The sequence below is a fragment of the Canis lupus genome, chromosome 7 (genome assembly GCF_011100685.1).
Source record: "Canis lupus familiaris isolate Mischka breed German Shepherd chromosome 7, alternate assembly UU_Cfam_GSD_1.0, whole genome shotgun sequence".
Classification (NCBI taxonomy): Eukaryota; Metazoa; Chordata; class Mammalia; order Carnivora; family Canidae; genus Canis; species Canis lupus.
Window position 1 is genome coordinate 78,465,238 of NC_049228.1, and position 24,805 is coordinate 78,490,042.

The following is a 24,805-nucleotide window of genomic DNA, read 5'->3' on the forward strand; positions in this document are numbered from 1 at the left end:
TGCCCGTAATAGCACATTTTAAAGAGGATTCATGAAGAGTTAATATTATTAAAGTAAGTTCTTTCAACTTTACCTAAACAGAATGAGTTTGGAAACAAATCTAAAACTGAAAAGGTGGACCATTTCTAAAACATAGGAGAATGAAAAGTACTTCATAAATAACATTTGAGTAAAGGGATATGTAGAATTTGCTGTTAGTTTTGAAACAAAATACAGGGCAGATAGTAAGTACCTAAAACTTAAAAGAATTCAGTGATAAACGTAATCTGAAGTTATATATGAGTCTTTTAGCTAGTAGAGTAAATCTACATTATGGTCAGGATGTCCTTGTTATTTCCTATAACAAGGAGTCTGGCATTGGAGCAGTTCTGGGGTTAGATAAGTGGTTCACTTAGTACAGTGATGACATCAAAGGCCTTAGTAGTCCCCCCCCCCCTTTTTTTTCTTTTTTTGCTGTCATACTTAGGGTGTTGGTGACAGCTTCCTCTTAGGATCCTAAGAGTGTTTTGAGGTTTTCACATGCAGATATAAAGAAGGGTATTTGCCTTCATATCTTATTATATTAGGGAGAGAGAAAATTTTCTGGAAGCATCTTCGCAGGCTTTTCCATTGTGTCTTACTGGCCAGAATTGGGTCACTTACTATGCTTTAGCTGCAAGGGAGTCAGATAGCAAGTGCCTGGTGTCTTTTGCATGTGACCAGGAAATGGCATTGGGTAGGTAATGGTGGGATTGACTTGGGAAGTCATCAGACCTTTTAATTTCAGTCAATTTTGGAGTTTTTGGTCTGGTTCTTTGAAGTAAGAGTTGTTCAGAGGTTCTTAAATAGATTAAACATGTCACATAGAGTATATGTGATAGTGGACTATGTAGCATCCAATTATGAATAACCTAATTAATCTTTCTGTAAGTAGTAACACCATTTAGTACACAGGAAACATTTGTCTAGCCAGTGTTGGATATTTTTCTTTCTGTTGATGCATGAAAATATTAAGACAGATCTGTCTTCGTAGTGACAAAAGCACCTGCATTTATGTAAGTTATGAGGTATTTTCACATATTTTATGAAACTCAGATTCTAACAATTACCTTATGAATAGGGTGGGTAGATTTTATATTAGCACCATTTTACAAATGAAGAAACAGATCAACAAAGTAAAATGATTTATCTAAGATTAAACATAGAAGTCAGGACCACACAGTAGAGGCAGCAAGGTTGTGAATTAGATTACTCAGGGTGGGGCAGCCCAGGTGGCTCAGTGGTTCAGCGCCGCCTTTGGTCCAGGGCATGATCCTGGAGACCTGGAATCGAGTCCCATGTCGGGCTCTCAGCATGGAGCCTGCTTCTCCCTCTGCCTCTGTCTCTGTCTCTGCCCCGCCCCCCCCCCGTGTCTCCATGAATAAATAAGTAAATAAATCTTAAAAAAAAAAAAAAAGATTACTCAGGGTGATCATCTAGGGTGAGAAGAAGTCAAGGGAAGAACTTTGAGGCATGTCCTAGCTTGGAGACATTTGAGAAGAATGTTGGGGTGAAAAGAAGGCCAAGCATAGAATGTTGGGAACACCTCTCATTTCATAGTATAGTAGGGTACTGAAAAGGGAAGATAGGTACCTCTCTCTAACTCCCTCTTTTTTTTTTTTTTTTAAGATTTTATTTATTTATAGAGACACAGAGAGAGAATGAGAGGCAGAGACACAGGCAGAGGAAGAAGCAGGCTCCATGCAGAGAGCCTGACGAGGGACTCGATCCAGGGTCTCCAGGATCACGCCGTGGGCTGCAGGCGGCGCTAAACCACTGTGCCACCGGGGCTGCCCTCTCTAACTCCCTTTTACACGGAGGGTTATGTGCTTCACTTCTCTCCTTAATATGCAATTGATGATGTAGAAAAACAATATAAAAAAATGCTTATCTGTTGTCTCTATTGATTTCTTCTCTATTGGCAGATGGAGAGTTGTAAGGATGAAACAGACTTTGGTATAGCTGCCTTTATCACCACTAAAAAAACCATTCCTGCTGTTATCAGCTTCATTTTTTTATTTATACTCAAATACTTAGGAAATTCAATTATTCTTTTCTTGAAAATGATATTAATGGCTGATAAATCAGGATCTTATTCTAAATAAATTTTGTTAAACTATTCTAAGCTAAACTTATTAAAGAAAGAAACCTGGGAGGCTTTATTAGTTTACCAGAGCTACAATAACAAATTACTACAAACTAATGGCTCAAAACAGAAATTTATTCTCACAGTTTCAGAGGCTAGAAATATGAAATCAAGGTGTGTGAGAGCCATGCATCTTCCAAAATCTTTCCTTATCTCTTCAGGCTTCTGGTGGCTACAGGAGGTCCTTGGTGTGTGGTAATCCCAAATCTCTCCTTCTGTCTTCACATGGCTGCCTTCTCTGTTTCTCATTTTCTGTCTTTTATAAGGATGATCCAGGATGATATACTGAGATCCCTAATTATATATGTGCAGTCCCTTTTTTAAAATTAGGTCGCATTCAGTATCTGGGGTTAGGCCTTGATCATACTAAATACTTCAGGGGTAAGCGCTGCTTCACTGTGAGCAATATGAAAAATATTGAGGTATCTTAACATGTGGGTTTAAAAATTTTTTCATTTCTGGGGGATCCCTGGGTGGCGCAGCAGTTTAGCGCCTGCCTTTGGCCCAGGTGCGATCCTGGAGACCCGGGATCGAGTCCCACGTCGGGCTCCCGGTGCATGGAGCCTGCTTCTCCCTCTGCCTATGTCTCTCTCTCTCTCTCTCTCTCTCTGTCTCTCTCTGTGTGACTATCATAAATAAATAAATAAATAAATAGATAAATAGATAAATAGATAAATAGATAAATAAATAAATAAAATTTTTCATTTCTGAAATTTTGATCAATTGTTTTTCCATTAGGAAATATGCAAAAGCTGAAACCCTCATGACAGTCACAGATCCTGTACATGATATTGCCTTTGCTCCAAACTTGGGAAGGTCTTTCCATATTCTAGCCATAGCAACCAAAGATGTGAGAATTTTTACATTAAAGCCTGTGAGGTGAGTTTTTGAAGCAATCACTAATTTAAAAATGCTCTTAACTCATGATTATTTTCGTTTGTGGAGGAGTGAAGAGGCAACTGTGATCTAAAGAATGGATTCTTCATTGAACATTTTATCTATAAATATATGAGTGTTGGGATTGGGGAATGAATAAAGACAGGAGATTTGTGTTTTCTTGCATTTTTTTTTAGGCTGATATGAATTTGTTCCTCTGAATATAATTGGTACTCTGTAAATGTCTGAACAAATGAGAGGTGGCAGTTTACTTAGAGACAGTTAAATTAGCACTGAGACGTTGTGAATAGCCTGTTCAAGATTTATTTTTGAAATTGTGACTTTCAGTTCTTTTCCCTTCTTCCTTCCTTCTCCCCCTCTATTCTTCCCCTCTTACTGCTTTCCTTTTAAAATTAATTGTTACGTATTTTATTTCTGAGTCTTGTTTGAAGGAATACAATCCTCTTTTCTTTCTTTCTTTCTTTAGAGAGTTGGGGGCAGGGAGGGGCAGAGGGAGAGAGAATCTTAAGCAGGCTCCATGTCTAGCATAGAGCCCAACGCAGGGCTCGATTTCACAACCCTGAGATCATGACCTGAGCTGAAATCAAGAGTCGGACACTTAACTGACTAAGCCACCAGGCACCCCTGTTGTTTCTTTCTTCCATGAACTAATCGCTGAATAATTTTTACATGGTAGGATTATGCCAGGTACTGGTGAGTTAAATAAAAGTGACATGGCCCAGTTCTCAATGAGTAAAGGTGGCGGTGTGTGGAAGAGAAGGTGGTGGCTATGGATATGCGCGTTTTTATAAAATAATATGGTAGGGATCCCTGGGTGGCGCAGCGGTTTGGCGCCTGCCTTTGGCCCAGGGCGCGATCCTGGAGACCCGGGATCGAATCCCACATCGGGCTCCCAGTGCATGGAGCCTGCTTCTCCTTCTGCCTCTGCCTGCCTCTCTCTCTCTCTCTGTGACTATCATAAATTTAAAAAATAATAATAATAATATGGTAAATATGTGAGACTGTATTATTTTTTATTTAGAACTGTGTGTGTGTGTATATGAAATCTGTTCTCAGAATTTCTCAAGAGAATTTTTTATTAATAGGAAAGAACTTACTTCCTCTGGTGGACCAACAAAATTTGAAATCCATATAGTGGCTCAGTTTGATAATCATAATTCCCAGGTTTGGCGAGTGAGTTGGAATATAACAGGAACAGTGCTAGCATCTTCAGGAGATGATGGCTGTGTAAGATTGTGGAAAGGTAAGATTTTAATGAAGGAATTGTTACTCTATGTTGCTACATCAGAATTGTCACTTAGAAATGTAAATTCAGAAATCTTTTGGGGAAAGTTATCTTTCTTCAGTTACTTTAATATCTTACGTTAATTTGTGTAATTTTGAACCTCCATCAGTTTATCTAGTTCATGGCAGTGATGACTAATTGAATTTTATAAGTTTCCATGTGGAACAAAGCAACTTTTATTTTTTATTCTTTTATTTTTTTTTTAATTTAAAAAAATTATTTATTTATGAGAGACACAGATAGAGGCAGGCTCCCCACAGGGAGCCCGATGCAGGACTCGATCCCAGGACCAGGACCATGCCTTGAGCCAAAGGCAGAAGCTCAACCGCTGAGCCACCCAGGCATCCCACAAAGCAACTTTTAAAACTAAAAGTAATTGTAAAAATGTGCATTATGTCAGAAAGGTACAGATTGCTATTTGTGTAACCCGTGTAACTGCTCTACAAACTTAGAATAAGACCACAGACATCTCTTACTAAATAATTGCTTTAGCCAACCTGTCCTTAATAGAAAATCCAGTATCTTCCCTACTTCCTCCCTGCAACTTTCAGAAGGTCAAGAATGTTCTGGTTACTGATTGTGAAAGTTTCCTGTAAGTGCCATGCTGATTGAGAATTGTGTCTAATAACTTGATGCTGACTGTGTTTGTTGTAGCATGGCGTCTTCACTTGTCCATGGACGTTTATTCACTGGCTGAGGTGTCCTTGGCCCTTGGGCCACTCTAATTGGTGGTGTCCCACTTTTACGATCCAAACTTAAATAGCTTGGTTTGTGTACCCCAAGCAATTATTCTTTCTCAAAATGCAGTTTGGCTGAGTCTCCCTAGGTCAGTTTTAGGCTGTGGTAGAACCAGCCCAGACCTCAATTTCCACAGTGTCTTTTGATATCAAGGGCTTTGCTTCCTTTTCTTGTCTCTGGGCTTTAGTCAGGACCACCCAGTTTCGCCCCAGCACGCTCACTCACTTGAGCTTCGGGACCCAGTGTCTCCAGTGACCTATTTTGCATTTGAAGAATTAGGCCATGTTGGGTAAGCCACTCAAACCCCAACCTTACTTATGTCATCTCTGACGACATTAGATTCCCCCCTGACTTACACTTGTGTAAAAAGAAGACACCTCCATTACCCTACATATGCACATAATTGAAATCTATTTTCATGAAGATATTTATTTTGATACTAATGTTAATGTGGCAAATTAGAGAATGTCTTTGTTAATACTTATCTTGTAAGGAAGAGAAATGGTAAAAACTTTGTTTTATAGATTAATAATTCTTATAAAACTTAATAAAAAATAATTGTTAAAGTTGAGATATATGTATTTCATTTTATTTTATTATTTTGTTTTGTATTTCATCTTAAATGTCTATAACATTTATCTTGAGAGAAATGTAGTCTTCTGTTTTCTTAATTGTAGGTTAAGGACTTGACCACAAATTTATGCCCTTGAACACAGCTATTAGTCATGTTAATGTATTTGACCATTTCTTTTCAGCTAATTATATGGACAATTGGAAGTGTACTGGTATTTTGAAAGGTAATGGGAGCCCTGTCAATGGGAATTCTCAGCAGGGAAACTCAAATCCTTCCCTAGGTCCAAGTATCCCAAATCTTCAAAATTCATTAAATGGATCTTCTTCTAGCAGGTAGGCTGTTTTGTGGGAAAACTAGAAATTGTCTCCTTTTTAAATCATTTGGTAGCCGTACTAAACGTGTGTGATTTCATGGGTTTTAAGATTGAATGAAGAAATTCATACATAATTATGATAGTAGAAAAAAATTACTTTGTTAACTCTAGCTTATATGGTCATAATATTTATAGGTAGATTATTAAGTCCTTAAACTAAATTATATTCTGAATATGTATATATCTATATATATCTGAATTATAGTCTGTCAGAAATGTTTATGACTTTAAGATTTTACTTTGCTTTTTTTTTTTTTTTTTTTTACTTTGCTTTTAAAGTGAGATGAAGAGGAATTCTAGGATAATGCTGAGAATTTTCATCCTAGATGAGCATTAGTATGTTAGTGGTAGCTGTGCAGCCTTTGAATCAGGTCAAGCTGAAATTTTAAATAATGTACGTTAACTAAGGCTTCATAGGAGAGAGTGAGTTAGATGTGTTTTGTGTGTGTGTTTAAAACTTTAATGGAGATTGTAAGAGGAAATGCTAAATTCTGATTTCTTGATTTTTAGAATTTTTAACATATTTTAGATTCCTGTTTATCTCAATAAACATGTTTGATGTGATCTCAAGAGTCATCCTTTGTTTTCATAATCAAATTTCAAATACATGAATTTGTAAGATAAACTTATTTTAGTATGGCTTTGTGAATAATTTGGAATACAATTCAGGAAACTTCAAAGCACAGCCTTAGCAAATTGTTCTGTGGTTATCGTGTTGTCATCTTAAATAACAGAATTCTATTTAAAATTTCAACTATTTTTATATTGTTATATTTTTATTTAAAAATTCCTGCTATTTGATTTTGAGTTTTAAGTATTTGTATGAAAACAATTTCAGGTTACCACAAAAGATAGCAGATGATAAAGATGATTTCATGAAACAAAGGATACTACTGTTAATCAGAAAAAAATAATCTAGTTTTTGTTGTTGCCTATATTGCATATATTGTAAAGAGCTTTGAAGTTTTGATCTGTATTCTTATTGTGCCAATAACCATGCGTGTTAGATCTGTGATGCATTTTCCCTTCTCCATTTGTATTATGTCCTTTAACAGAAAGCACAGCTGAGTACCAGCTAACTGGAGTAACTTTGCTGTTTTGCTGCTTGTTGCATGCACACAGGAATGGAAAGCGAGCTCCTTTTCCCCTTCCCCAGCGCCGTTTGACCTCTCCCAAGATACACCAGCAGCCTGCTTACTACTAAACGCAATCCAAAGGCCTTTAAAAATACAGTGTATATCATTTTTTTTGTACTAGCCAGTTTATTGACACTATTTGAAGCTTTTGAAATATAAATGGAGAGGCTTTTTGTTGAGACGATGTCACCAAAACAATTTTTTGAAATGTTCCTGAAACTAACATGGGTTTTAAAATTAAAAGGATTGTTACTATCCTTATAAATAGTTGGGAGGAGGGAAAATATCACTTTATTCCACTTGGAGAATGTAGGTTTAGTTCTTTTGTTTTCTAAAACATCTACAATGATGAATTTTTATAATTTTAATTTGAAGGTTGAATAAATATTTTTCATAAAGATTGTTTTGAGTGCTAATTTGTTTACCTTTTGTAGAATTGGTTTATACATGATATTATTTAGTACAACTCTGTCATTTCTTTGTAATACTTAAAAAATATCAGTAAAGGAGTGAGAGAAGTAGTAGTAGAATTAAAGTGATTTTGATTGTACAGTTTGTGGCCAAATTAAACATTTGGTAGTGCTTCATTTTATGATTTGGTAGTAAAATGAAGATATCTTTGTAAATTTTCAATTCATATTTACTAAAGAGCTAAACCTTTCTAATATGTGCTTGTATATTTTTTATGGTATGATTCCATGGCTTAAGTTTTCCTTCAAAATTTGGAAACCTACTGTAAGAGGAGCAGTTAAAAACTTGCTAAAATTGTGCATGCATATTAACCTCCACATTCCAAGGCTCAGGAATTTAATTTAGTTGACTGCTTCATTTAGTTCATATTCTGTAGAACTTTGACTTTGATGATAAAGCTGTAAGTCTTTGCTAAAATGCTTAAGTATTACGGGTAAGTTATAAAATGGCAAAAGAATAACAGTAAGACATGTTCTTTGAGCTCTTTTATCAAAATTTTGTACTATTTAAGGTTTTTGCAGAAAAGCAGCTAAGTATTTTCAAAGACTGTAATTCTTCAGAAGTACATTGCAATAGTTGGCCATACTTAATTGAAAGTATATTTCAATTGGTTCTCAGTGTCATGTATGCACTAAAAAACATGTGCCTGCTGCTACTACAAATGAAGCATTGCTTAAATAAAAAGCTTATTAGATTTGTAAATTTACAGGATAGCATCACATATGTTCCCAAAAGTTTAGAAAATGTTTTAAATTATAAAATGTCTTTTTTTGTAACATTCATACTGATAATTTTTTTAACATTTTAAGTTTAACAGATTGTATTTCTTTCTTTAAAGTTTCTATACTTGCTTAAGCAAGCCTGATTTGAGTAAGGGTCTTGATTTTTGCAATTATGTTCTGTTAGTTTTGGCATGAATATACTAAAGCTTTTTTTTTCAGCATGTGTTTTCTCTTTGGTTCTCTTTGTATTTACTACTTTTCTCTTTTTCTTCTGTTTTTTCTTTTTTTTTTTTTTTTTCTGTTGTTTTTGTTTTGTTTTGGTGTTTTGTTCCTGTCTTCATTGTTTCAGGTATTTCTTTCCCCCTCTGGATTCCCCACGGGCTGGATCGAGATGGTCCAGTTATGCCCAGCTCCTTCCTCCTCCTCCTCCTCTGGTAGAGCACTCTTGCGATGCTGACACTGCCAACCTCCAGTATCCTCACCCTCGCAGACGATCTCTCTCTCGGCCTCTTAATCCCTTACCTGAGAATGAAGGGGTTTAAAACACTGATTTAACACTTAAAGGCCTTATTCAAGTGCTTGTAAATGCTTTCATTCCTGGCTGCTTTTCGTTTTTCTTCATTTTCTTTTAGAAGATTTTTCTAATTTAGGGTCTGTCTTGCATGTATTACAACCAGAACACAGTGTTTGGAACCTAAATGTGTTTGTGCTTCTGCATCAAAGGAACATTTGCCTCACTGGTTGATAACCTTTGATGAATGAGATAAGTACAAGTAACACAAATTGTGAGTTACAGTAGCTGATTTCAATTTCAAAGTGCCTATTCTATAAGTTTTATTTTGAATTGTTACGGTGTTAATTTTATTATGGTTTGTCATTCTGGTTAATGTGAAAGGATTATCATCAAGTTCACTTTGCCTTTGAGACATATTAAGAAATGTTTTACATTTGACAGGCTAATGTTGCAACTGACTAGTTTGTAAAATAAATCATTCCTGTGTATAAAGCAGCAAAACATAATAATGGACTGTTTGGTCTTTTTTTTTTTTTTTTTTTTTTTTAAAGGAAATTTTCTTTTAAACTACTTGGAATTACTGTTTAAAGCTTTTGTAATTATTCTCCAAGTAGATTATTTAATAAAATATATTTTAAAAGATATGAATCTCTTGCCTTACGAAAACAGAATGTACAGCTGGCCCTTGAACAACATCTGTTTGAATTGCACTGGTCCACTTATACATAGATTTCTTTTTTTTTCAATAAATGCAGTACAATAAATGGAGTTTCTTTTCCTTCTGACTTTCTTAATAACCTTGTCTCTAGCATACATTATTTTAAGAAAACATCATAATTTGTATAACATACAAAATAGATGTTAATTGACTATTACTGGTAAAGCTTCTAGTCAAGGACAGGCTATCAAGTTTTTGGGGAGTCTAAGGTTAGACTCAGATTTTTAACTGCAAGTATATTGGTACCACCTAACCCCTCAGTTGTTCAAGGGTCAACTATATTCTATTTGATAGATGGTAAAGCTTGTATCTCCTTATAATATGTTGCAAAAAAAACCCCAAACAATAAAAAATTAGGAGATGAGTGGGACGTTTATTTAAAAGGTAGACAAATCAGTATGTAGACTAACATCTACAACTGACAGATACTGACTTCCAACCTAATTACACATTATGATACTTTTAAAATTTGAAATCAGAAAATGACAATAATTATGGTAAAGTTATTATGAGACTAGCAGTATTCTTTTTGGTTCAGTTTTCTCAAGAATTGCCAAGGATTTAATATTCTTTAGGACTAGAGAAGATATAATTTGAGCAGCATTTCATGTCTCAGTTAATCGCATGTAGATAATTGTTATAACCATATAATTTATAATTAATTTTCAAAGACACCTTCCCTCTGTATAGTGTCATATCCTTGAAACTTCTTAACATGCAATGGATAAAAAGCTGGTAAGAGATTAACTTTTCTTGAGATTAATTTTAACTTAAGGAATATTTGAGTTTTGTTGTGACTAATTAAAACATTTTGCCTGTAAAGTTAGCATTTTAGCATTCCAATCTATGAAGAAAAATCTTTTCCAAGTAATTCTCAAGTCTTTTGTTAAAGGACTTGTGTTTTAGACTTGCTGGTTTATTTAGGTTCAAAGCAAGGGATCTAACTTCAGGCTGAATCTAGCTCGGAATTAAGAATTCACGTCTTTGAGATGTCGATCACTGTAGAGGTGCTTGGGATTAGAATGGGATGATGAAATGAGACAGATTTTCCAATTAACGAATATTGAACATCTTCTATGTGCCAGATACTGTACTAAAGACTCTGGGCTATGTAAGAAATAGGTAGTCTACACACAAAGTCATTCTAGTGGGAGAAGGCATTTAGAAATTACAGAATTTGCAAAAGATAATGAGGATTTAGTTTCATAATAAAGGTTGAAACAGTGATTTATTTGATTTGCTCAGGTGTGGAAGCAATGTGGGATTTCTACAGGTAGTGGAGTAGTTGAAGTGGAGGAGGATAGGAGTTCCAGGGTGATGGCCCAGAGGTAAGAGGATGGGGGTGTGTTCAGGCAGCAGGATATAAATATTAGACTGATGTAAGGTTCATTTGGGGAGCTGGTGGGAGATAAATCTAGACTCAAACTTTGTGGTCACATTGTATATGGCTTTGGATATCTGCGGCTGAGGTTTGCCACTTGAAGCAGTTGGTAAAGGGAAACTGGGAGATGACTGCCTTTTTTTTTAACTGGATAGACATCACTTCTCTAATTAATTCCCTGGGAGGCATCCCTAGCCTTGGGACTTCTGCAAGATCTACCCAATATCTAAGGAGATTTGAAATTCATTGGGAGCTCTATGCCTCCTTTTCAGATGGCAAGTGAGTTTGGATATTTGTATTTGTTGAGTACACCCATGTGCCAGTGTTCTCCTAGATACTAAATGTAAATTAGCTAGTTAATCCTTGCATCAAACGTCTGAGGCAAATGTTCCAATTACTCCTATTACACATGTGAGGAAATCGGCAGGTTAAAGCTACTTGCCCAAGGCTGCACAGCTAGGAATTGAGAGCCAGGATTGAGGTTTTGGCAGTCTGGCTTCAGTCTATGCTGTCCTGCCTGCAGATATTTTGGATTATAGATCATTAGTGTCCCAGCAAGTTGCTAGGTGTCATGGGGAGAACTCTGGTCACTTGATTTTTATGGAGGAAGGACATTTTATTGACTTGGGTAAAAGGATACAGAGTGACTGAATAGATACATTCCAGTAGTTCACCTTCAATGTATGATCATGGTGTAGATAGAGTTAAGATACTTTGTGAAACAGGATTGCTCATTACACTCAAATAGCATCCTTTCAGTTCTAAAGCTAATAGGTTTATTTTTCAGGATTCAGAAAATCTTGAGATTTTCTCCACTTAGGTTTGTTCATTGAGTGTAGACAAAGGTAGAATAGGGATATTTACAGTTTGCAATTGCCATGGTTGGAAAGTTTCAAGAAAAAAATGCCACGAGAATTGTAGAGACATCAACTGAATTTGACAGGAGACTAGTCCACATAAAGTGTTAGAATAGTACCAGGAAAAAGAAAATAGTACGCAGGACCAAAGCAGATACCATCGGATGAGTGACAATAAGGTGTGAAGGTGTAGGTAGTTAAGGGAAGGAGAAACAATCAAGGAAGGGTGAGTTGGTTTAGGTTTTGAGGGGAAAGATGCAGCATTTTTTTTTTTAATTTTTATTTATTTATGATAGTCACAGAGAGAGAGAGAGAGGCAGAGACACAGGCAGAGGGAGAAGCAGGCTCCATGCACTGGGAGCCCGACGTGGGATTCGATCCCGGGTCTCCAGGATCGCGCCCTGGGCCAAAGGCAGGCGCCAAACCGCTGCGCCACCCAGGGATCCCCAAGATGCAGCATTTCTAATGGCAGGAATCAGTAGAGAAGGTATCCAGGTTGAGCAGTGGTTTAGAGGATGCAGAAAAGTAGAGATGGGATAAACAGATGTCCTTCCCCAACAGGCTAAATTAGGAGCAGCTGTTAAACTCTACTCCCAGGTTTGCTGATGGGTCTTAATGCAAGAACTTGCATGAATGAAGTCAGTTAGCCTTGTGGAAGAAATTTTGACATGAAGGTGAGAGGCAGAGTCGAAGTATCCCAATGGTTTCAGTAAAGTCGTAGATGTCAGTGGTGGTATCGGTGGCCTTGAGAACAGAAGAAGGTGATTACGGATGAATTAGGTCTCCTCAGCTCTTTCCACCCCACGTCAACCTTACTCCGGCACAGAGGCGGTTAGGTGGCGCGAACTATCCCGAAGCTTGGATCTCGAGACATGATGTCCTCGTTGAAGCTTTATTGCAGTGTGTAACAAGGCGAACCAGGACACATTTCAGCGTCTGCTGAGCAGCAAAACGTCTGAAGACGGATTGACAAACGGTACTAAAGTCGGTGTAGTGTCTGGTGACCTGGTGGCTGGAAATACTGTAGGAGGTGACCGACGACGTTTTGGGGTTGTAGACCGAAACGGTGGGCGTTTTGTGTTTTTTTCCAAGTCGGCAAAGGCCCTCACCGCGTTGCCCTGGGCTCGGCTGCAGCGGGAAGCTACCTCGCTGAGCTCCACCCGCGGGGTGCGGCTTCCGCGCTTCAAATTCGGGGACTGACCGTTCTCGCCCAGTCATCGGCCTCCTTTCCGCCCCGCCCCTTGGCGCTGTCCAATCCGAGGCCAGCCCTGAGGCCCCGCCCCGTCGCTCGTGCCGCGAACGGACGTAAAACCCAGGGCGCGCGGTGCGGCCAGTCTAGGTAGCCGCGGGTGCAGCGGGGGGTTTGCGCACGCGCGCTTGCTGCGCTACCAGGCCGCCGCCTGCCTCCGCGCCTTTGCGTACAGCTCTGGGCTCCCGCTGCTCGAGTGGCGGGCCTGGTGAGGAGGGGTTTCCTGTGTCCGGAGTGCGGTTCGGCCGGGGGCGTGCGGACTCGCTTTCCGCACGCATTCCGGCTGGCGGGCCGCTTGGGCAGTGGCTGTTGGGCGGGGGCCGGAGGCCGGGGGGTGGGGGTGAGTGTGGGGCTGGGGGGTCGGGGGGCCGGGGGGCCGGGGACCGGGGGGCCGGCTCCGTCCGCTCCTTGGTACCAGCCGGGCCGCAGCGCCGCACCCCGCGCCGTGAGTGCAACCCCGCGCCTCTGAGAGATTGGCTCTTACAGCGATGGACTTGGAGTTTGGGGGTCACGTCCTCGTATTCTCCCCCCGGCCCCGCTTCCCAAGGATGCGCTTCGCTGTGGAGGTTCCTCTCTGCAGAGCGCTCTGGACCGGCGGCGTTGGCTCCGTGTGCGCCGGCACAGGGTTCTGTTTCTCCGTTTGGTCCCGAGCTGACCCGCGAAGGAGCATCGTCAACTAAACGTAGAGGCTCCGCCCGAGGCACCCGGTGCTTCGCTGCTCGTTTTGGTTGCTGCTCGGCCCTTCCCATTTACCCCCGGACCTTCCTTGCCTTCCTTGCATCTGATTTCTTTATGGACAAACAAACCCTAAGGGAAGACACTGTTTAATGTCACTTGTACTTTTGATTTCTCTTCATTACAGACTCTGTTTAATAAAACATGAGGTCCCTTTCGAGGCAGTCGTTTGGAGGACAGCTGTTTTTATGAAAGTATTTCCATTTGCTGCTACCATTTTGAGGTCATTCGACTGGAGTTTTTACTGCTCCGAAATCAGTCTTTTCACCGAATTTCCGTTTTGTGATCAAAGTTTACGGTAAGCTTTGAAAAGTAATATGTTAAATGCCTATCTAATTATAGATTATTTCGTAGCACGCTGAGAGTTAATGATGAATGTTAGGGGAGCTTAACAGCCTGTGCTTTTGAATGTGGTTAATTATATGTGTAGACAATTAATGACTAAGGTAAGTGATACTTTATACATCCAGGAATGTAACTAAAGCAGTTAAATACTAGTAAGTTCAAGTGTAAAATTTTGAGGTTACTGCTTTAAGGAAATAGCAAGAGAAATCCTGGACATGGCTCTTGAGTTCAGATATAGTAAAAGAAAAGATCATGTTGTATTCTTTTCACTTTAGGAGGAGGGGTGGGAATTGCAATATAGAGGGAATTTAGGGAATTTTTCCTTCTTAGGAGAACTTTAGGAATGTGGTATGTCCATGGATGGTTTATTTATTTACTTACATTTATTTTTTAACATGGATGGTTTAAACAAGTGTAATCCTCATTGGAAATGAGAGACTAGCTGTTGGATGACATCTTCCACTGGCTTGTATTGCTACTGCACCTATGGCCAAGCTCCATTTCAGCTCTTAATACTGTCATAATTAACAGGGATTGTAATTGATAAGGGTCATCTGCTCTCTGAAGGGCGCTGCTTTATATTTGCATTTTCAGTGATAAGCAGAATGTGTTTCATGGTTTGTGTTTGGTAAAGATTGTTGTGTGAATATTTGCTTACTATCTGAATTTTCTAGGATTTCACTCTAAACAGGAATAAATCCTTGAAAATTTGATGCATGTTTTAATGTGGTTTACGTGTCTGTAAATGAATAAATAATTAACCGGATTGGACGTGGGAAGGCTAGTTGGAAGACTTGTGTAATAGTTGAGAATAAAAAGTGATAGGTGGTAGGCATTGGCAATATAGAAGTGGATCTCAGCTCCAGAGATCTATTTGGAGTTAGAGGCATTAGAATTTAATAACTAGGGGCACCTGGATGGCTTAGTTGGTTAAATGTCTGTCTTTGGCTTGGGTCATGATCCTGAAGTCCTGGGATCGAGCCCCACATTGGGCTTCCTGCTCAGCGGAGAGCCTGCATCTTCACCCTCTGCCCCTCATCCTGCTTGTGCTCTCTCTTTTTCTCTCTAATAAAGAAGTAAAATCTTTAAAAAAAAAAAATTGATAACTAATGGAGAGAACAAGAGAAATGGTCCTAAGTGCCTGGCTTGCGTAACAAGAGAATAGGGATAACATAGGTCAAACTAAAGAGCCGGTAGAGAAAAGCTAATGAGTTTGGTTTTATATTTGTTAGCTTTGCATCACTTGAGAGTGTGTTGGGGTAGGGTAGATGTCAGAGAGCCATTTAGAAATCGTCCAGAGCTCAGAGGTCTGAGCTGAAGTTGATTTGAAAATGAGGAAGATGGCATTGGTGCAGAGGAAAGACTACTCTGGGGCGGACTTGCCTGGCCATAAATTCTCTGCGTCCACATGTGCTGTGTGGCCTGGAAATTTTCTCATAATTCCCTCTCTTGGCCTCAGTTTCTTCATAGTGAAGATAATAGCTACCTTGCAGATTTGATGGAGGGATTAGAGAAATGTATATAAAATGCTTAGTGCATTATTTGATAATAGTGTAGACACCATAGGTCAGCTAGATAGCTAGGGAGTATAGATTATTTCTTTCAACTCCCTTTTTTTGTTCAATTCATAGTCCCAGTTCTGTATCAGCTACTGGGAATATATGGGTGAACAAGTTTGAAATGTCTCAAAGGTATGGATATTCTAAAGTCAAAAGATGTTGGGGCACCTGGTGACTCCTTTAGTTAAGTGTCTGACTCTTGATCTCAGCTTAGATACTGATCTCAGGGTCATGAGTTCAAGCCCCTCCACACCCAGTGTGGAGCCTACTTAAAAAAAAAAAAAAAAAGAAATCAATGTCATAAAGTCAAAGATGTTGAAGATGCTGTCAGTCATTCATAAATATTTCATAAATATGTGCTAGGCATTACAAGTGTTAGGTAAGAGTGATGGACAGATAGGCAAGGCCTGTGCTCTCAGGGAGCAATCTTTTCAGTGGGGGAAGAAAAATACAAAAATAGTGATTTGCTGGAAGAAATTAAAACAATTGTGGGACTATATTTGATTAATGATGAAGAATCACCTGTCTTAAAAGGTAACATTTAAATTAAGGTGAATGTTAGGAAAGAGCTAGCTGGTGCTGAGATCTAACAAAGTACTCTAGGCCCCACGGTAGGGATGAGGCTTGGATGTTACAGGAACAGAGACACCAGTATGTGGTGAGTCATGAGCCTCAAGGATGTGTTTGGAATATAGACCTGTTTTGCCCTCTGGACCAGGCTCTACTAGTAGATCTGTTTGATTTGGTGTTTCTTACCGAATTGAAATGTGTTCAGGTGGGGTCTGTAACTTCCAGTTGCTTTCCACTTAACAGTCCTGTTGTCTGACAGTCTTTGTGCCTGAAAGCATTTGAGTTTGAGATCCCTACTTAAGAGAGTGTAAGATGTATGGTACATGACAGAAGGTCTGAGATCAGAATCCTGGGTATCCCTACTATGTAAGGAACACATAGAGGAAAAAGATATCAAGTAAGATATAGAAGTCCTAGTTTGGATTCTTCTAAGACACTTGGCTGTGAAGGGGAGGCGAGAAAGTGGTGGCAGGAAGTATAACTGAAGGATGGGAACAGGTCTCCTACTTCCTCCATCTTAATATGGGATGGTTTTGAACATATTTATAGAAATCCAGAAAATGAAATAGAAATACTAAAAAGAAAATGCTGGGATATGATCTGAGGGAAGGGTGCTTATATGATAGTTGGTGCTAAATTTGCTGTGTATTATACATAGTTTGGAGACATTCAGGAAATTTATTGAGAATCTACTCTGGACAAGTCCCTGCTTAGGTAGAAATCCAGTGGTAAAATAGGCCAAGTCCTTGCCCTCATGAAGCTTACATTCTAATATGGAGAAAAAACAGTTAAACAGTTGAATTATATAGCATACTGGATGGTGGTCAGCACCACAGAAAAAAGAAAACAGGGTAAGGAAGTAGGAGTCGATGAGGAGGTTGGTGAGGGAGACCAGACAGGTAAGTGGACTTTTATCAAGACCTGAAAAAAGTGAAGGGGCAAGGTGTGAGGCTATCTGGGGCATCAGTGCGCTGGGCAGAGGTTAGAGCCAGGGCACAGTCCCTTCAGGCCGGTGCTCTGGCACGTTGTGGGGATAGCAGGGAGGTGAGGATGGAGAGGATGGAGCAAGCAAGGCAGTAGGAGGGGCAAGGGATAAGGGCAGTAGGAGATGAGATCAGATTATTCAGCCCCTTGTTGGCTATTAGAAGCATTGACTTTTAGTCTGAACGAGGTGGGAAACCCGTGGAGGGTTTTGAGCTAAGGGGTGACAATATTTGACTTATTTAACAGGGATAATTTTAGTGTGTGCAGAATAGACTAGGGGAGGAAGAGTGGAGGTGTGGAGATAGTTGTAAGTCTCTTGTAGTGAGTATCCAGGCAGGAGGTGGTGGTGGCTTGACCAAGGCGATAGCAGTGGAAGTAGTGAGAAAGTACAGGTTCTGGTTATATTATCAGGTACAGACATCAGGATTTGCTTAGGGATTGCTTTTAGTGGGTGTTTGGGGGAAGGGTGGTACTTAGTAATCACTATGGTTTTTGGTTTTAGCAACTAGAGAATGGAATTGTCATTTTCTCTGTGGAGAACTCTGAAAATCAAGCAGGCTTTCTTGAAGGGGTTGGAATGAGATCACATCAAAATTCAGGTGTAGGAGTCTATTAGATATCTAAGTGAAAATGTCTAGAAGGTAGTTGTATATCTGAGGTTCAGGGGAGAGGCCCAGACTGGAGATAGAAGTTTCATGTTGTATTTAAAACTGAAGCTGAGGGCAATCACCCAGAGAGGGAGAGTCAGTCAAAGGGATCCAGGAGCATGCCCTGAAACCCTCACTGTGTGGAGGTCTAGGAGATGATGAACCAGTCAAGGAGAAGGAAAAGAAGCATCTGGGGAGGTTGGAGAACCCAGACAGTTGTGTCTTGGAAAACAGTGAAGAAAGTAGCTCTTTGAGGAAGGAGTACAAATTCCATATGGGCATGTGCTCTCTCTCTCGCTCTCTCTCGCTCTCTCTCGCTCTGTGTCTCTCTCATGAATAAATGAATAAAATCTTTAAAAAATTCCATATGGTTAGGTAAAAGAAAACGGGACTGAAAATTGACTGTGGGATTATGGGGTTTGGCAATAGGGAGCTCAGTGGTGATGGTGACAAGCATTTGGATGGGGTGGTGGGACAAGAGCCAGCTTGGAGTGGACCCAGGAGATGACAGGAGTGGAATTAGATGCCTATAGTGATTCCTTTTGGTATCCCTTTTGGTAAAGGGAGTGTAGAGAGAATGAGGAACAGGGAATGAGAGAGGGGAAGGCTTTTTAAAAGATGAGGAACTAACCGCATGCTGGTGGAAGTGGCTGCACAGAGATTTGACAGTAGTTAGGAGGAGGACCAGTTGCTGGAATGGATGTTGCTGCATTGGTGACAGGGGTGGGATCAATTGGAGGTGGAGAGGGGAGCTTCCCATGGGAGCATGGATATTTCAGAGTCAAATAAGATTTATAGCTCTCTCTGTTGTCTTACAACATTTTCTACTTTATAGAGTAATTAAGTTAGCCCAGTTCCCAAAACCTATACTTGGGAGCATCTGTCATTGGCCCCAGCCTAGTCCATCATTGTCCTCTATCTCACCAGTTGTGGTAGGTCTTTGAATATCCTTCCAGGTGTTAGTCCCTCTCCCTTTCTCTGCTAGGGTCAGTCCTTCCCTGGGTTGTAGAATACAGTCCGTACTTCCTAATATACCTTTTAAGGTCTTTAGAATCAGACTCCATGGTGTCATTCACCGTGTTATTTTGTACACCCAACCATAGTGCCAGAACACGTTGGAGCACTTGGCTATTGCCACCACACACTTAGTGCTTAGAGCGGATTTTGGAATCAGACCTGGGTTTGAATTTTACTAATTGTGCAATATTGGGTAAATTTAGCTAATTTAGTCTGTTTGTTTCTTTTTTCATAAAATGGGATAAATGAGTTAAGGTAGTGGGTATGCAATAAATCTTAATTCTCTTCTACCTTTGCTCATGTTTACTTGTCATTGTTAAAAGGCCTCTCATGTCATACTTGGCCTATAAAAGTTCTCTCTTTTTTTTTTTTTAAAGATTTTATTTATTCATGACAGACACAGAGAGAGAGGCAGAGACACAGGCAGAGGGAGAAGCAGGCTCCATGCACGGAGCCTGACGTGGGACTTGATCCCGGGTCTCCAGGATCACACCCTGGGCTGAAGGTGGCGCTAAACTGCTGGGCCACCAGGGCTGCCCAGTTCTACTCATTGTTGAATGAGCAAGGCCAATACCCATTTATTGAGCCTTTTGTGATTAATTTTTTTTACTGAGTTCCATATAGCCCTTACGTGATAAACACTCTGAAACATTTCAGAGATTACATATCCTAAGTACTGTGATCAGGGTTAAGTAGAACCAATATAGGCTGGGGGAATCTCTCAATACAGATTGAGTGCCGGTGTTTTCTAGAGTTAGTCCTTTGTATACCACGCTGACCATTTTTGCCTGGTCTGTGTGCCAGCTATACTTTATTTAACTTACATTTTTCCTTCAGTGGACTTCTTTTTAAACTAATGTTTACTCATCCTTAACAATATCTGAAATCAGGAGCTAGATTTTGCTGGTTCACTTTTTTTTCTATTCTATGTTAGAATGAGTACCTCATTCTAGGTAGACTTTTAAGTTCATCCTGAAATCATCTGTATGTTCTTCAGTGTTGGGTCTTCTTTGTTTCTTTACTACATAAGTGTGGCAATTGATATTCTTTACTATAGCAAACCAGGAGCAAATTAAGCTGTGTTGTATTTTGTTATGTTTATTTTAATTATAAAAAGATAGTTTGGCATTTATAGTCTCAGCTATGAAGTAGCAAAGTATTCTGGAAATTACTTTACCTCTCAAGGCTTGCTGATTTTATCCCCTTTGTGCTGTTCCAAAAAAAATGATTTTCCCCTAAGATTTATTAGCTTTCTAAGATTTATGAAACTTTTAATCATTTGAAAAGGTTTTGTAGTAATATTTGATTTTTTAAAAAAACTTACTATTTCAGTGAGATGGAAAATTTTCGAGGAATAGCCGAAGAGTCAATTCCAAGCTTTTTAACCAACTCATTACTTGGTAATAGTGAGATTTTGGAAAATGTCACTCTTTCTTCAAATCTTGGCTTGCCTGTTGCCGTTTCAACACTTGCTAGGAATAGATCCGGCACTGACAACAGGTAAGAATTGCTTGAACAGATGGCTTTTTGGTAAAATCTAGAAAGCCTGTAACATTGATACTTCTGTAAAAATTTCTCAGGCAAGGGGTGCCTGGGTGGCTCGATTGGTTAAGTGTCCAACTTTTGGTTTCAGCTCAGGTCATGATCTCAGGATCCTGGGATTGAGCCCCGTGTTGGGCTCCACACTCAGTGGGGAGTCGTCTTGGGGATTCTCTCCTTTTCCCCTTCACCCCTGCTTGCTTGCACGGGTACATGTGTATATATTCTCTCTCTCTCTTTCTCTCAAATAAGTGAATTAAAAAAAATTTCTCCGCCAAGCTTGAGCTTTTGCTTTATGTATATTGTATATATATGATCTCTCTATATACATGTATATTATATATATTCATGTATATAATTATTGTAAAAGATTTCATGTTTCCCTATTCCATTGCTTTAATCTGTAGTGGGTGGGTGGATTTGGAACTGAGTACCAGTGACCTTTTGGTCTGCTAATTGTTTTCTCTGTTCATAGTGTTTGGATTTTGTATTAGTTCAGTCTTATTGGTGGCTAGTAATTTGAATTGCATCTCCATATATGATGTGCACAGTTCATCCATCTTGTATGATGTGTAAAGTTTGCTCATACTTAAATAATCTAACTACTTTTCTGTCTTCCTTTCAACCTAAACATTTGGTAAGAAGCATTGTCTTTATCTTTGGAATGAAGGAGTTAACTCTAAAAACTTTTAGCTTTGAGGTTTCTGTGACTTTTGTTTAATACATATACATTTCATTCCTGATACATAGATTTTCAGTGCTTTGCACATGAGATGATGGTTTTGAACACCGAGGGCCCTATGTTTTTATCCACTAGTAGTTGGTTTTATAGTCATGTGGCCCTAATGTCATGGTGAATTTTAAATATGTATTATTTAATCATTAACAAATTTTTTTGTGTGTAGGTATCCTGATACAGAGGCTTCTTATTTAGTAGAAGGGAGGTTTTCTGTTCCATCTGAGTCCTCTCCCAGTAGCCAGAGTGAAGCTGAACCAAGAGAGAAGTTACACCTTAGCTTTCAGGATGATGAGTAAGTTCATATCTTGTTTTGTTTTTGCCATGTTAAAAGTAGGTCTTAATCTTGCGGGAAATGAAAGTGTGACTGTGTCTCTGAATAATTCTAAATATAAGAATCTTGAAGAGTTTTCTTTATATGATCTTGATCAAAAACCTTTTTTAGCTTTTCAAAATATTTTTCTCATTCCAAAAGTAATAGAAGCTCATTTTATTTTTATTTATTTTTTTTAGAAGCTCATTTTAAAAAGCAGAAAATACAGAGACCTATCAGGAAGACCATAAGTCTGTAATCTTACTAACTAGAAAATAGTCTTCAGGCACCTGACTGGCTTAGTCTGTAGAGCATGCAACTCTTGATCTCAGGGTTTTGAGGCCCATGTTGGGTGTAGAGATTACTTAAATATAAGATCTTAAAAAAATGAGAGAATAGCCATTGATTATCTATAGTCCCAGTCTGCTTTCTTTCTTTTTTTTTTTTTAAGATTTTATTTTATTAGAGCGAAAACAGGAGCAGGAGAGGGGCAGAGGGACAAGAAACAGATGCCCTGCTCAGCGCCAGGCCTGAAATGGGTTCATGATCCCATGAACTTTATGCTCCCACTAAAAGATGTACATGAGCATGCCTACTTCTTGGAGCCCTCCCTAGCATTTGGTGGTATTTTTATTCCTTGCTTTTAGAAGTAAAAAAATTGGTACACATGCATAAATGCATAGAAGAAAATCTGGAAGGCTGTATACCAAAATGTAAATAAATGGTAGTTATCTCTTGCTGGTGGTATTTTAGGTATTCTAAAGTTTTCTTTGTTTGAATTCATAATGGAGTGTTTATGGAATTGAACATACTTTAATGTTTATTCATTACTTACAGTTTTGTTGTGAATTTGCTTCTTGGTAACATTTGGATGCTTTCTGTATATTAAAGATGTTAACTTTTTGAAAACTCATTGATTCCTTGTGTATTTTTGACCGAGTACCTACTGTGTGCTGGTACTTCTCTTAAGTACTTGAGAAATACTGGAACAGATGTTAAACAAAAAGACATTAAAAATGTATCCGTTTTATAGTATACTTGAAGGGAAAAGTGCTAGAAAAGAACATGATAAGGAGGATAATTCGGTGAGCTGAAGGGAGTGGTCAGTATGGGCCTCATTGAGGAGGTGTAAAATATGAGCAAAGACTTGAAGGAGGCCTACGGCACCTGGGTGGCTTAGTCAGTTAAGCCTCTGCCTTTGGCTCGGGTCATGATCCCAGGGTCCTGGGATCGAGTCCTGCATGGGCTCCCTGCTCCACAGGGGGACTGCTTCTCCCTCTCCCTCTGCTGCTCCCCCTGCTTTTGTATACTCACTCTCTCCCTCTCTCTCAAATAAATAAAATGTTAAAAAGACTTGAAGGAGACAGCCATGTAGACGTTAGGATGAAGAGGATTTTAGGTGGAGGCTGCACTAAGGAGCATACCTGTGTTCAAATAGCAGAAAGGAGGCTGCCATGGAGTGAGCAAGGATTTTGAAAGGTGGAAACCATTAGAGGGTTATGTCTTCAAAGTTTCACTCTGGCTACAGTAAATAGATTGATCGGAGGCAAACCTGTTAGCAGAAAGACCACTTAGGAGGCTAGATTATCAAAGGGGTGGGGTAGTTGGAGAGGAGCACCAGAGCGCCATGTTGGGACACTTCCATGTTTAGTTGGGAGGGGAGGGATGGATATAGAGATTGAGGATTAGTGGCTGGAGCCAGGAAGAAAACTGTCTCAGAAGCCACAGAAAGAACTTATGTAAAAGAAGAGACAGGATCCAATGTGCTCAATAAAATGAGGTCTAGGAAGTGACAATTGGAGTTAGTGTAGGTTAGGTTGTTGGTAATCCTGACAAGTGGTTTTGGTGGAAGGAGGAAGAGGCATAGTAGCATAGGAGAGTGAGTTTAGGAGCGAATGGGGGTGAGTATTCGAGATGGTGAGTTTGCTGCCAAATGGGTCTTTTGTGGTGGGAGAAGTTACTGCATGTTTACATGGTCATAGGAATGATCTGGAAAAGGAAAATCTGATTATGTAAAAGAAGGGAATTGGTGGAGCAACACCTTTACAAAAATAGGAGAAGCGGGGATCCAGTGTGCTGTGGAAGGAAATGACTGTAGAGGGAGGACTGTGGATAATTTCTCTGTGTTAGCAGGTGGGAAGGCAGAGTGTGTGGGTGCATGTGGTGTTAAGAAGCTGGGAAAGTTGCCTTTTCAGGGTTCAGGGTCTCAGTGCAGTAGGAGCCATGACATCCACTCAGGGTAGAGGAGAAGGGAGGTGTAGATGGTCATGGGCCTGTAGGAGAGTGAGCGGAGAGGGAAATAGTGGCATGTCAGCATGAGGAGTCAGTCCCACTTGAGGGTCGTGTCATGGATCTAGTGTGATTGTGATGTTTTCTCCAACCCCATTCAGCTGTAGGGGTTGCTGGCAAGGTATGAGGAGAGAGCTGGCTTTAACTAGGCTTGTGGTTTGATGAAAGCAGTGAGGGATGAGGAAGTTGAGGGTGTGTGAAGATCGGCCATGAGGTTTAGGTTAAGGAAGAGGCGAGGATAGCAGAAGGGCGAGGGAGTGTGAGATGTGGTTGTAGGAGTGGATTGGGGGCTTGGGTTGCATCAAAGGATTACAGAGTTGAGGTATTAAGGCAGATGACATAAGGGGGTGATAGGTGACTCCCAAGCTAGGGGGCTTTAGTAAAGGTGATCTGGAAGTTGTACTGAGGGGACATGCTGATGGAGACTCATATTCCATCTCCATGCCCAGTGATTCCAAGGCTGTGGGAGAGACGGACAGTCTCCATTTGCCAGTGTTTAAGGGGGTCATTGTCCTCATAGGACATCCTAATTTTTCCTGGAGAGATGAAGTGAAAGGGACTTCAAATGTCAGCAGTAAGGAGTCCTGGGCTTGGTGAAGGGCATCATGAAGTTGGTCCCACCAAACTGATGTTGGCAATGAGACAGGAGACATGGGGGAGACAGGAGGAGAATATTGGAAGTAACCTCTTCACTCTTTGATGAGGATTAGGAGATCTGGGACGTGGTCTTGTCTCTTGCTGTTAATGGAAGATAAGAGACCTGGTAGGGTGGCCTAGATGCTCTGTACTGGTGGCCTCACTCTAGACTTTCATTGGGTAGAGGCAAGTGCTTTGGGGCTATTCCTTGCCTGCATTGAGTAGTCTGAAGATCGGGGTTGTTAGTCTGAGAGCCAGGACTTCCTGTGGCTGCTGTCATGGTGGGTGCACAGCCTGCAGAGGCATGTTCTTAGTCCATATGTGAAGGATGGCTTCTGTGGCTCCTTCTGGGGGAG

The 24,805-nt window shown here is 39.9% G+C and overlaps 2 protein-coding genes across 12 annotated transcripts in view; both read left to right on the forward strand.

Moving 5' to 3' along the window:
* The window catches only part of SEH1L (SEH1 like nucleoporin), a 31,412-nt gene extending 21,770 nt beyond the window's left edge, over positions 1-9,642 (forward strand). The window contains exons 6-9 of one of the 2 annotated variants that reach the window (XM_038543929.1): positions 2,903-3,043; positions 4,147-4,304; positions 5,840-5,990; positions 8,710-9,642. In XM_038543929.1, coding sequence (XP_038399857.1) covers positions 2,903-3,043; positions 4,147-4,304; positions 5,840-5,990; positions 8,710-8,902 — 643 coding nt within the window. In that variant the 3' untranslated portion in view covers positions 8,903-9,642. Of the gene's footprint in view, positions 1-2,902; positions 3,044-4,146; positions 4,305-5,839; positions 5,991-7,086; positions 7,568-8,709 lie in introns of those variants that run through there. The other variant, XM_038543930.1, reaches the window with a different exon arrangement.
* A 3,514-nt stretch (positions 9,643-13,156) lies between these two features.
* Positions 13,157-24,805, forward strand: part of CEP192 (centrosomal protein 192) — a 157,370-nt gene continuing 145,721 nt past the window's right edge. For 9 of the 10 annotated variants that reach the window (XR_005362717.1, XM_038543931.1, XM_038543935.1 and 6 more), the window contains exons 1-4: positions 13,157-13,287; positions 13,942-14,112; positions 20,269-20,436; positions 21,381-21,506. Coding sequence is in view for 9 of the 10 variants with exons in the window: in XM_038543931.1 (XP_038399859.1) it covers positions 14,003-14,112; positions 20,269-20,436; positions 21,381-21,506 (404 nt within the window). In the remaining variant the exon portion in view is untranslated. Of the gene's footprint in view, positions 13,288-13,466; positions 13,762-13,941; positions 14,113-20,268; positions 20,437-21,380; positions 21,507-24,805 lie in introns of those variants that run through there. The other variant, XM_038543932.1, reaches the window with a different exon arrangement.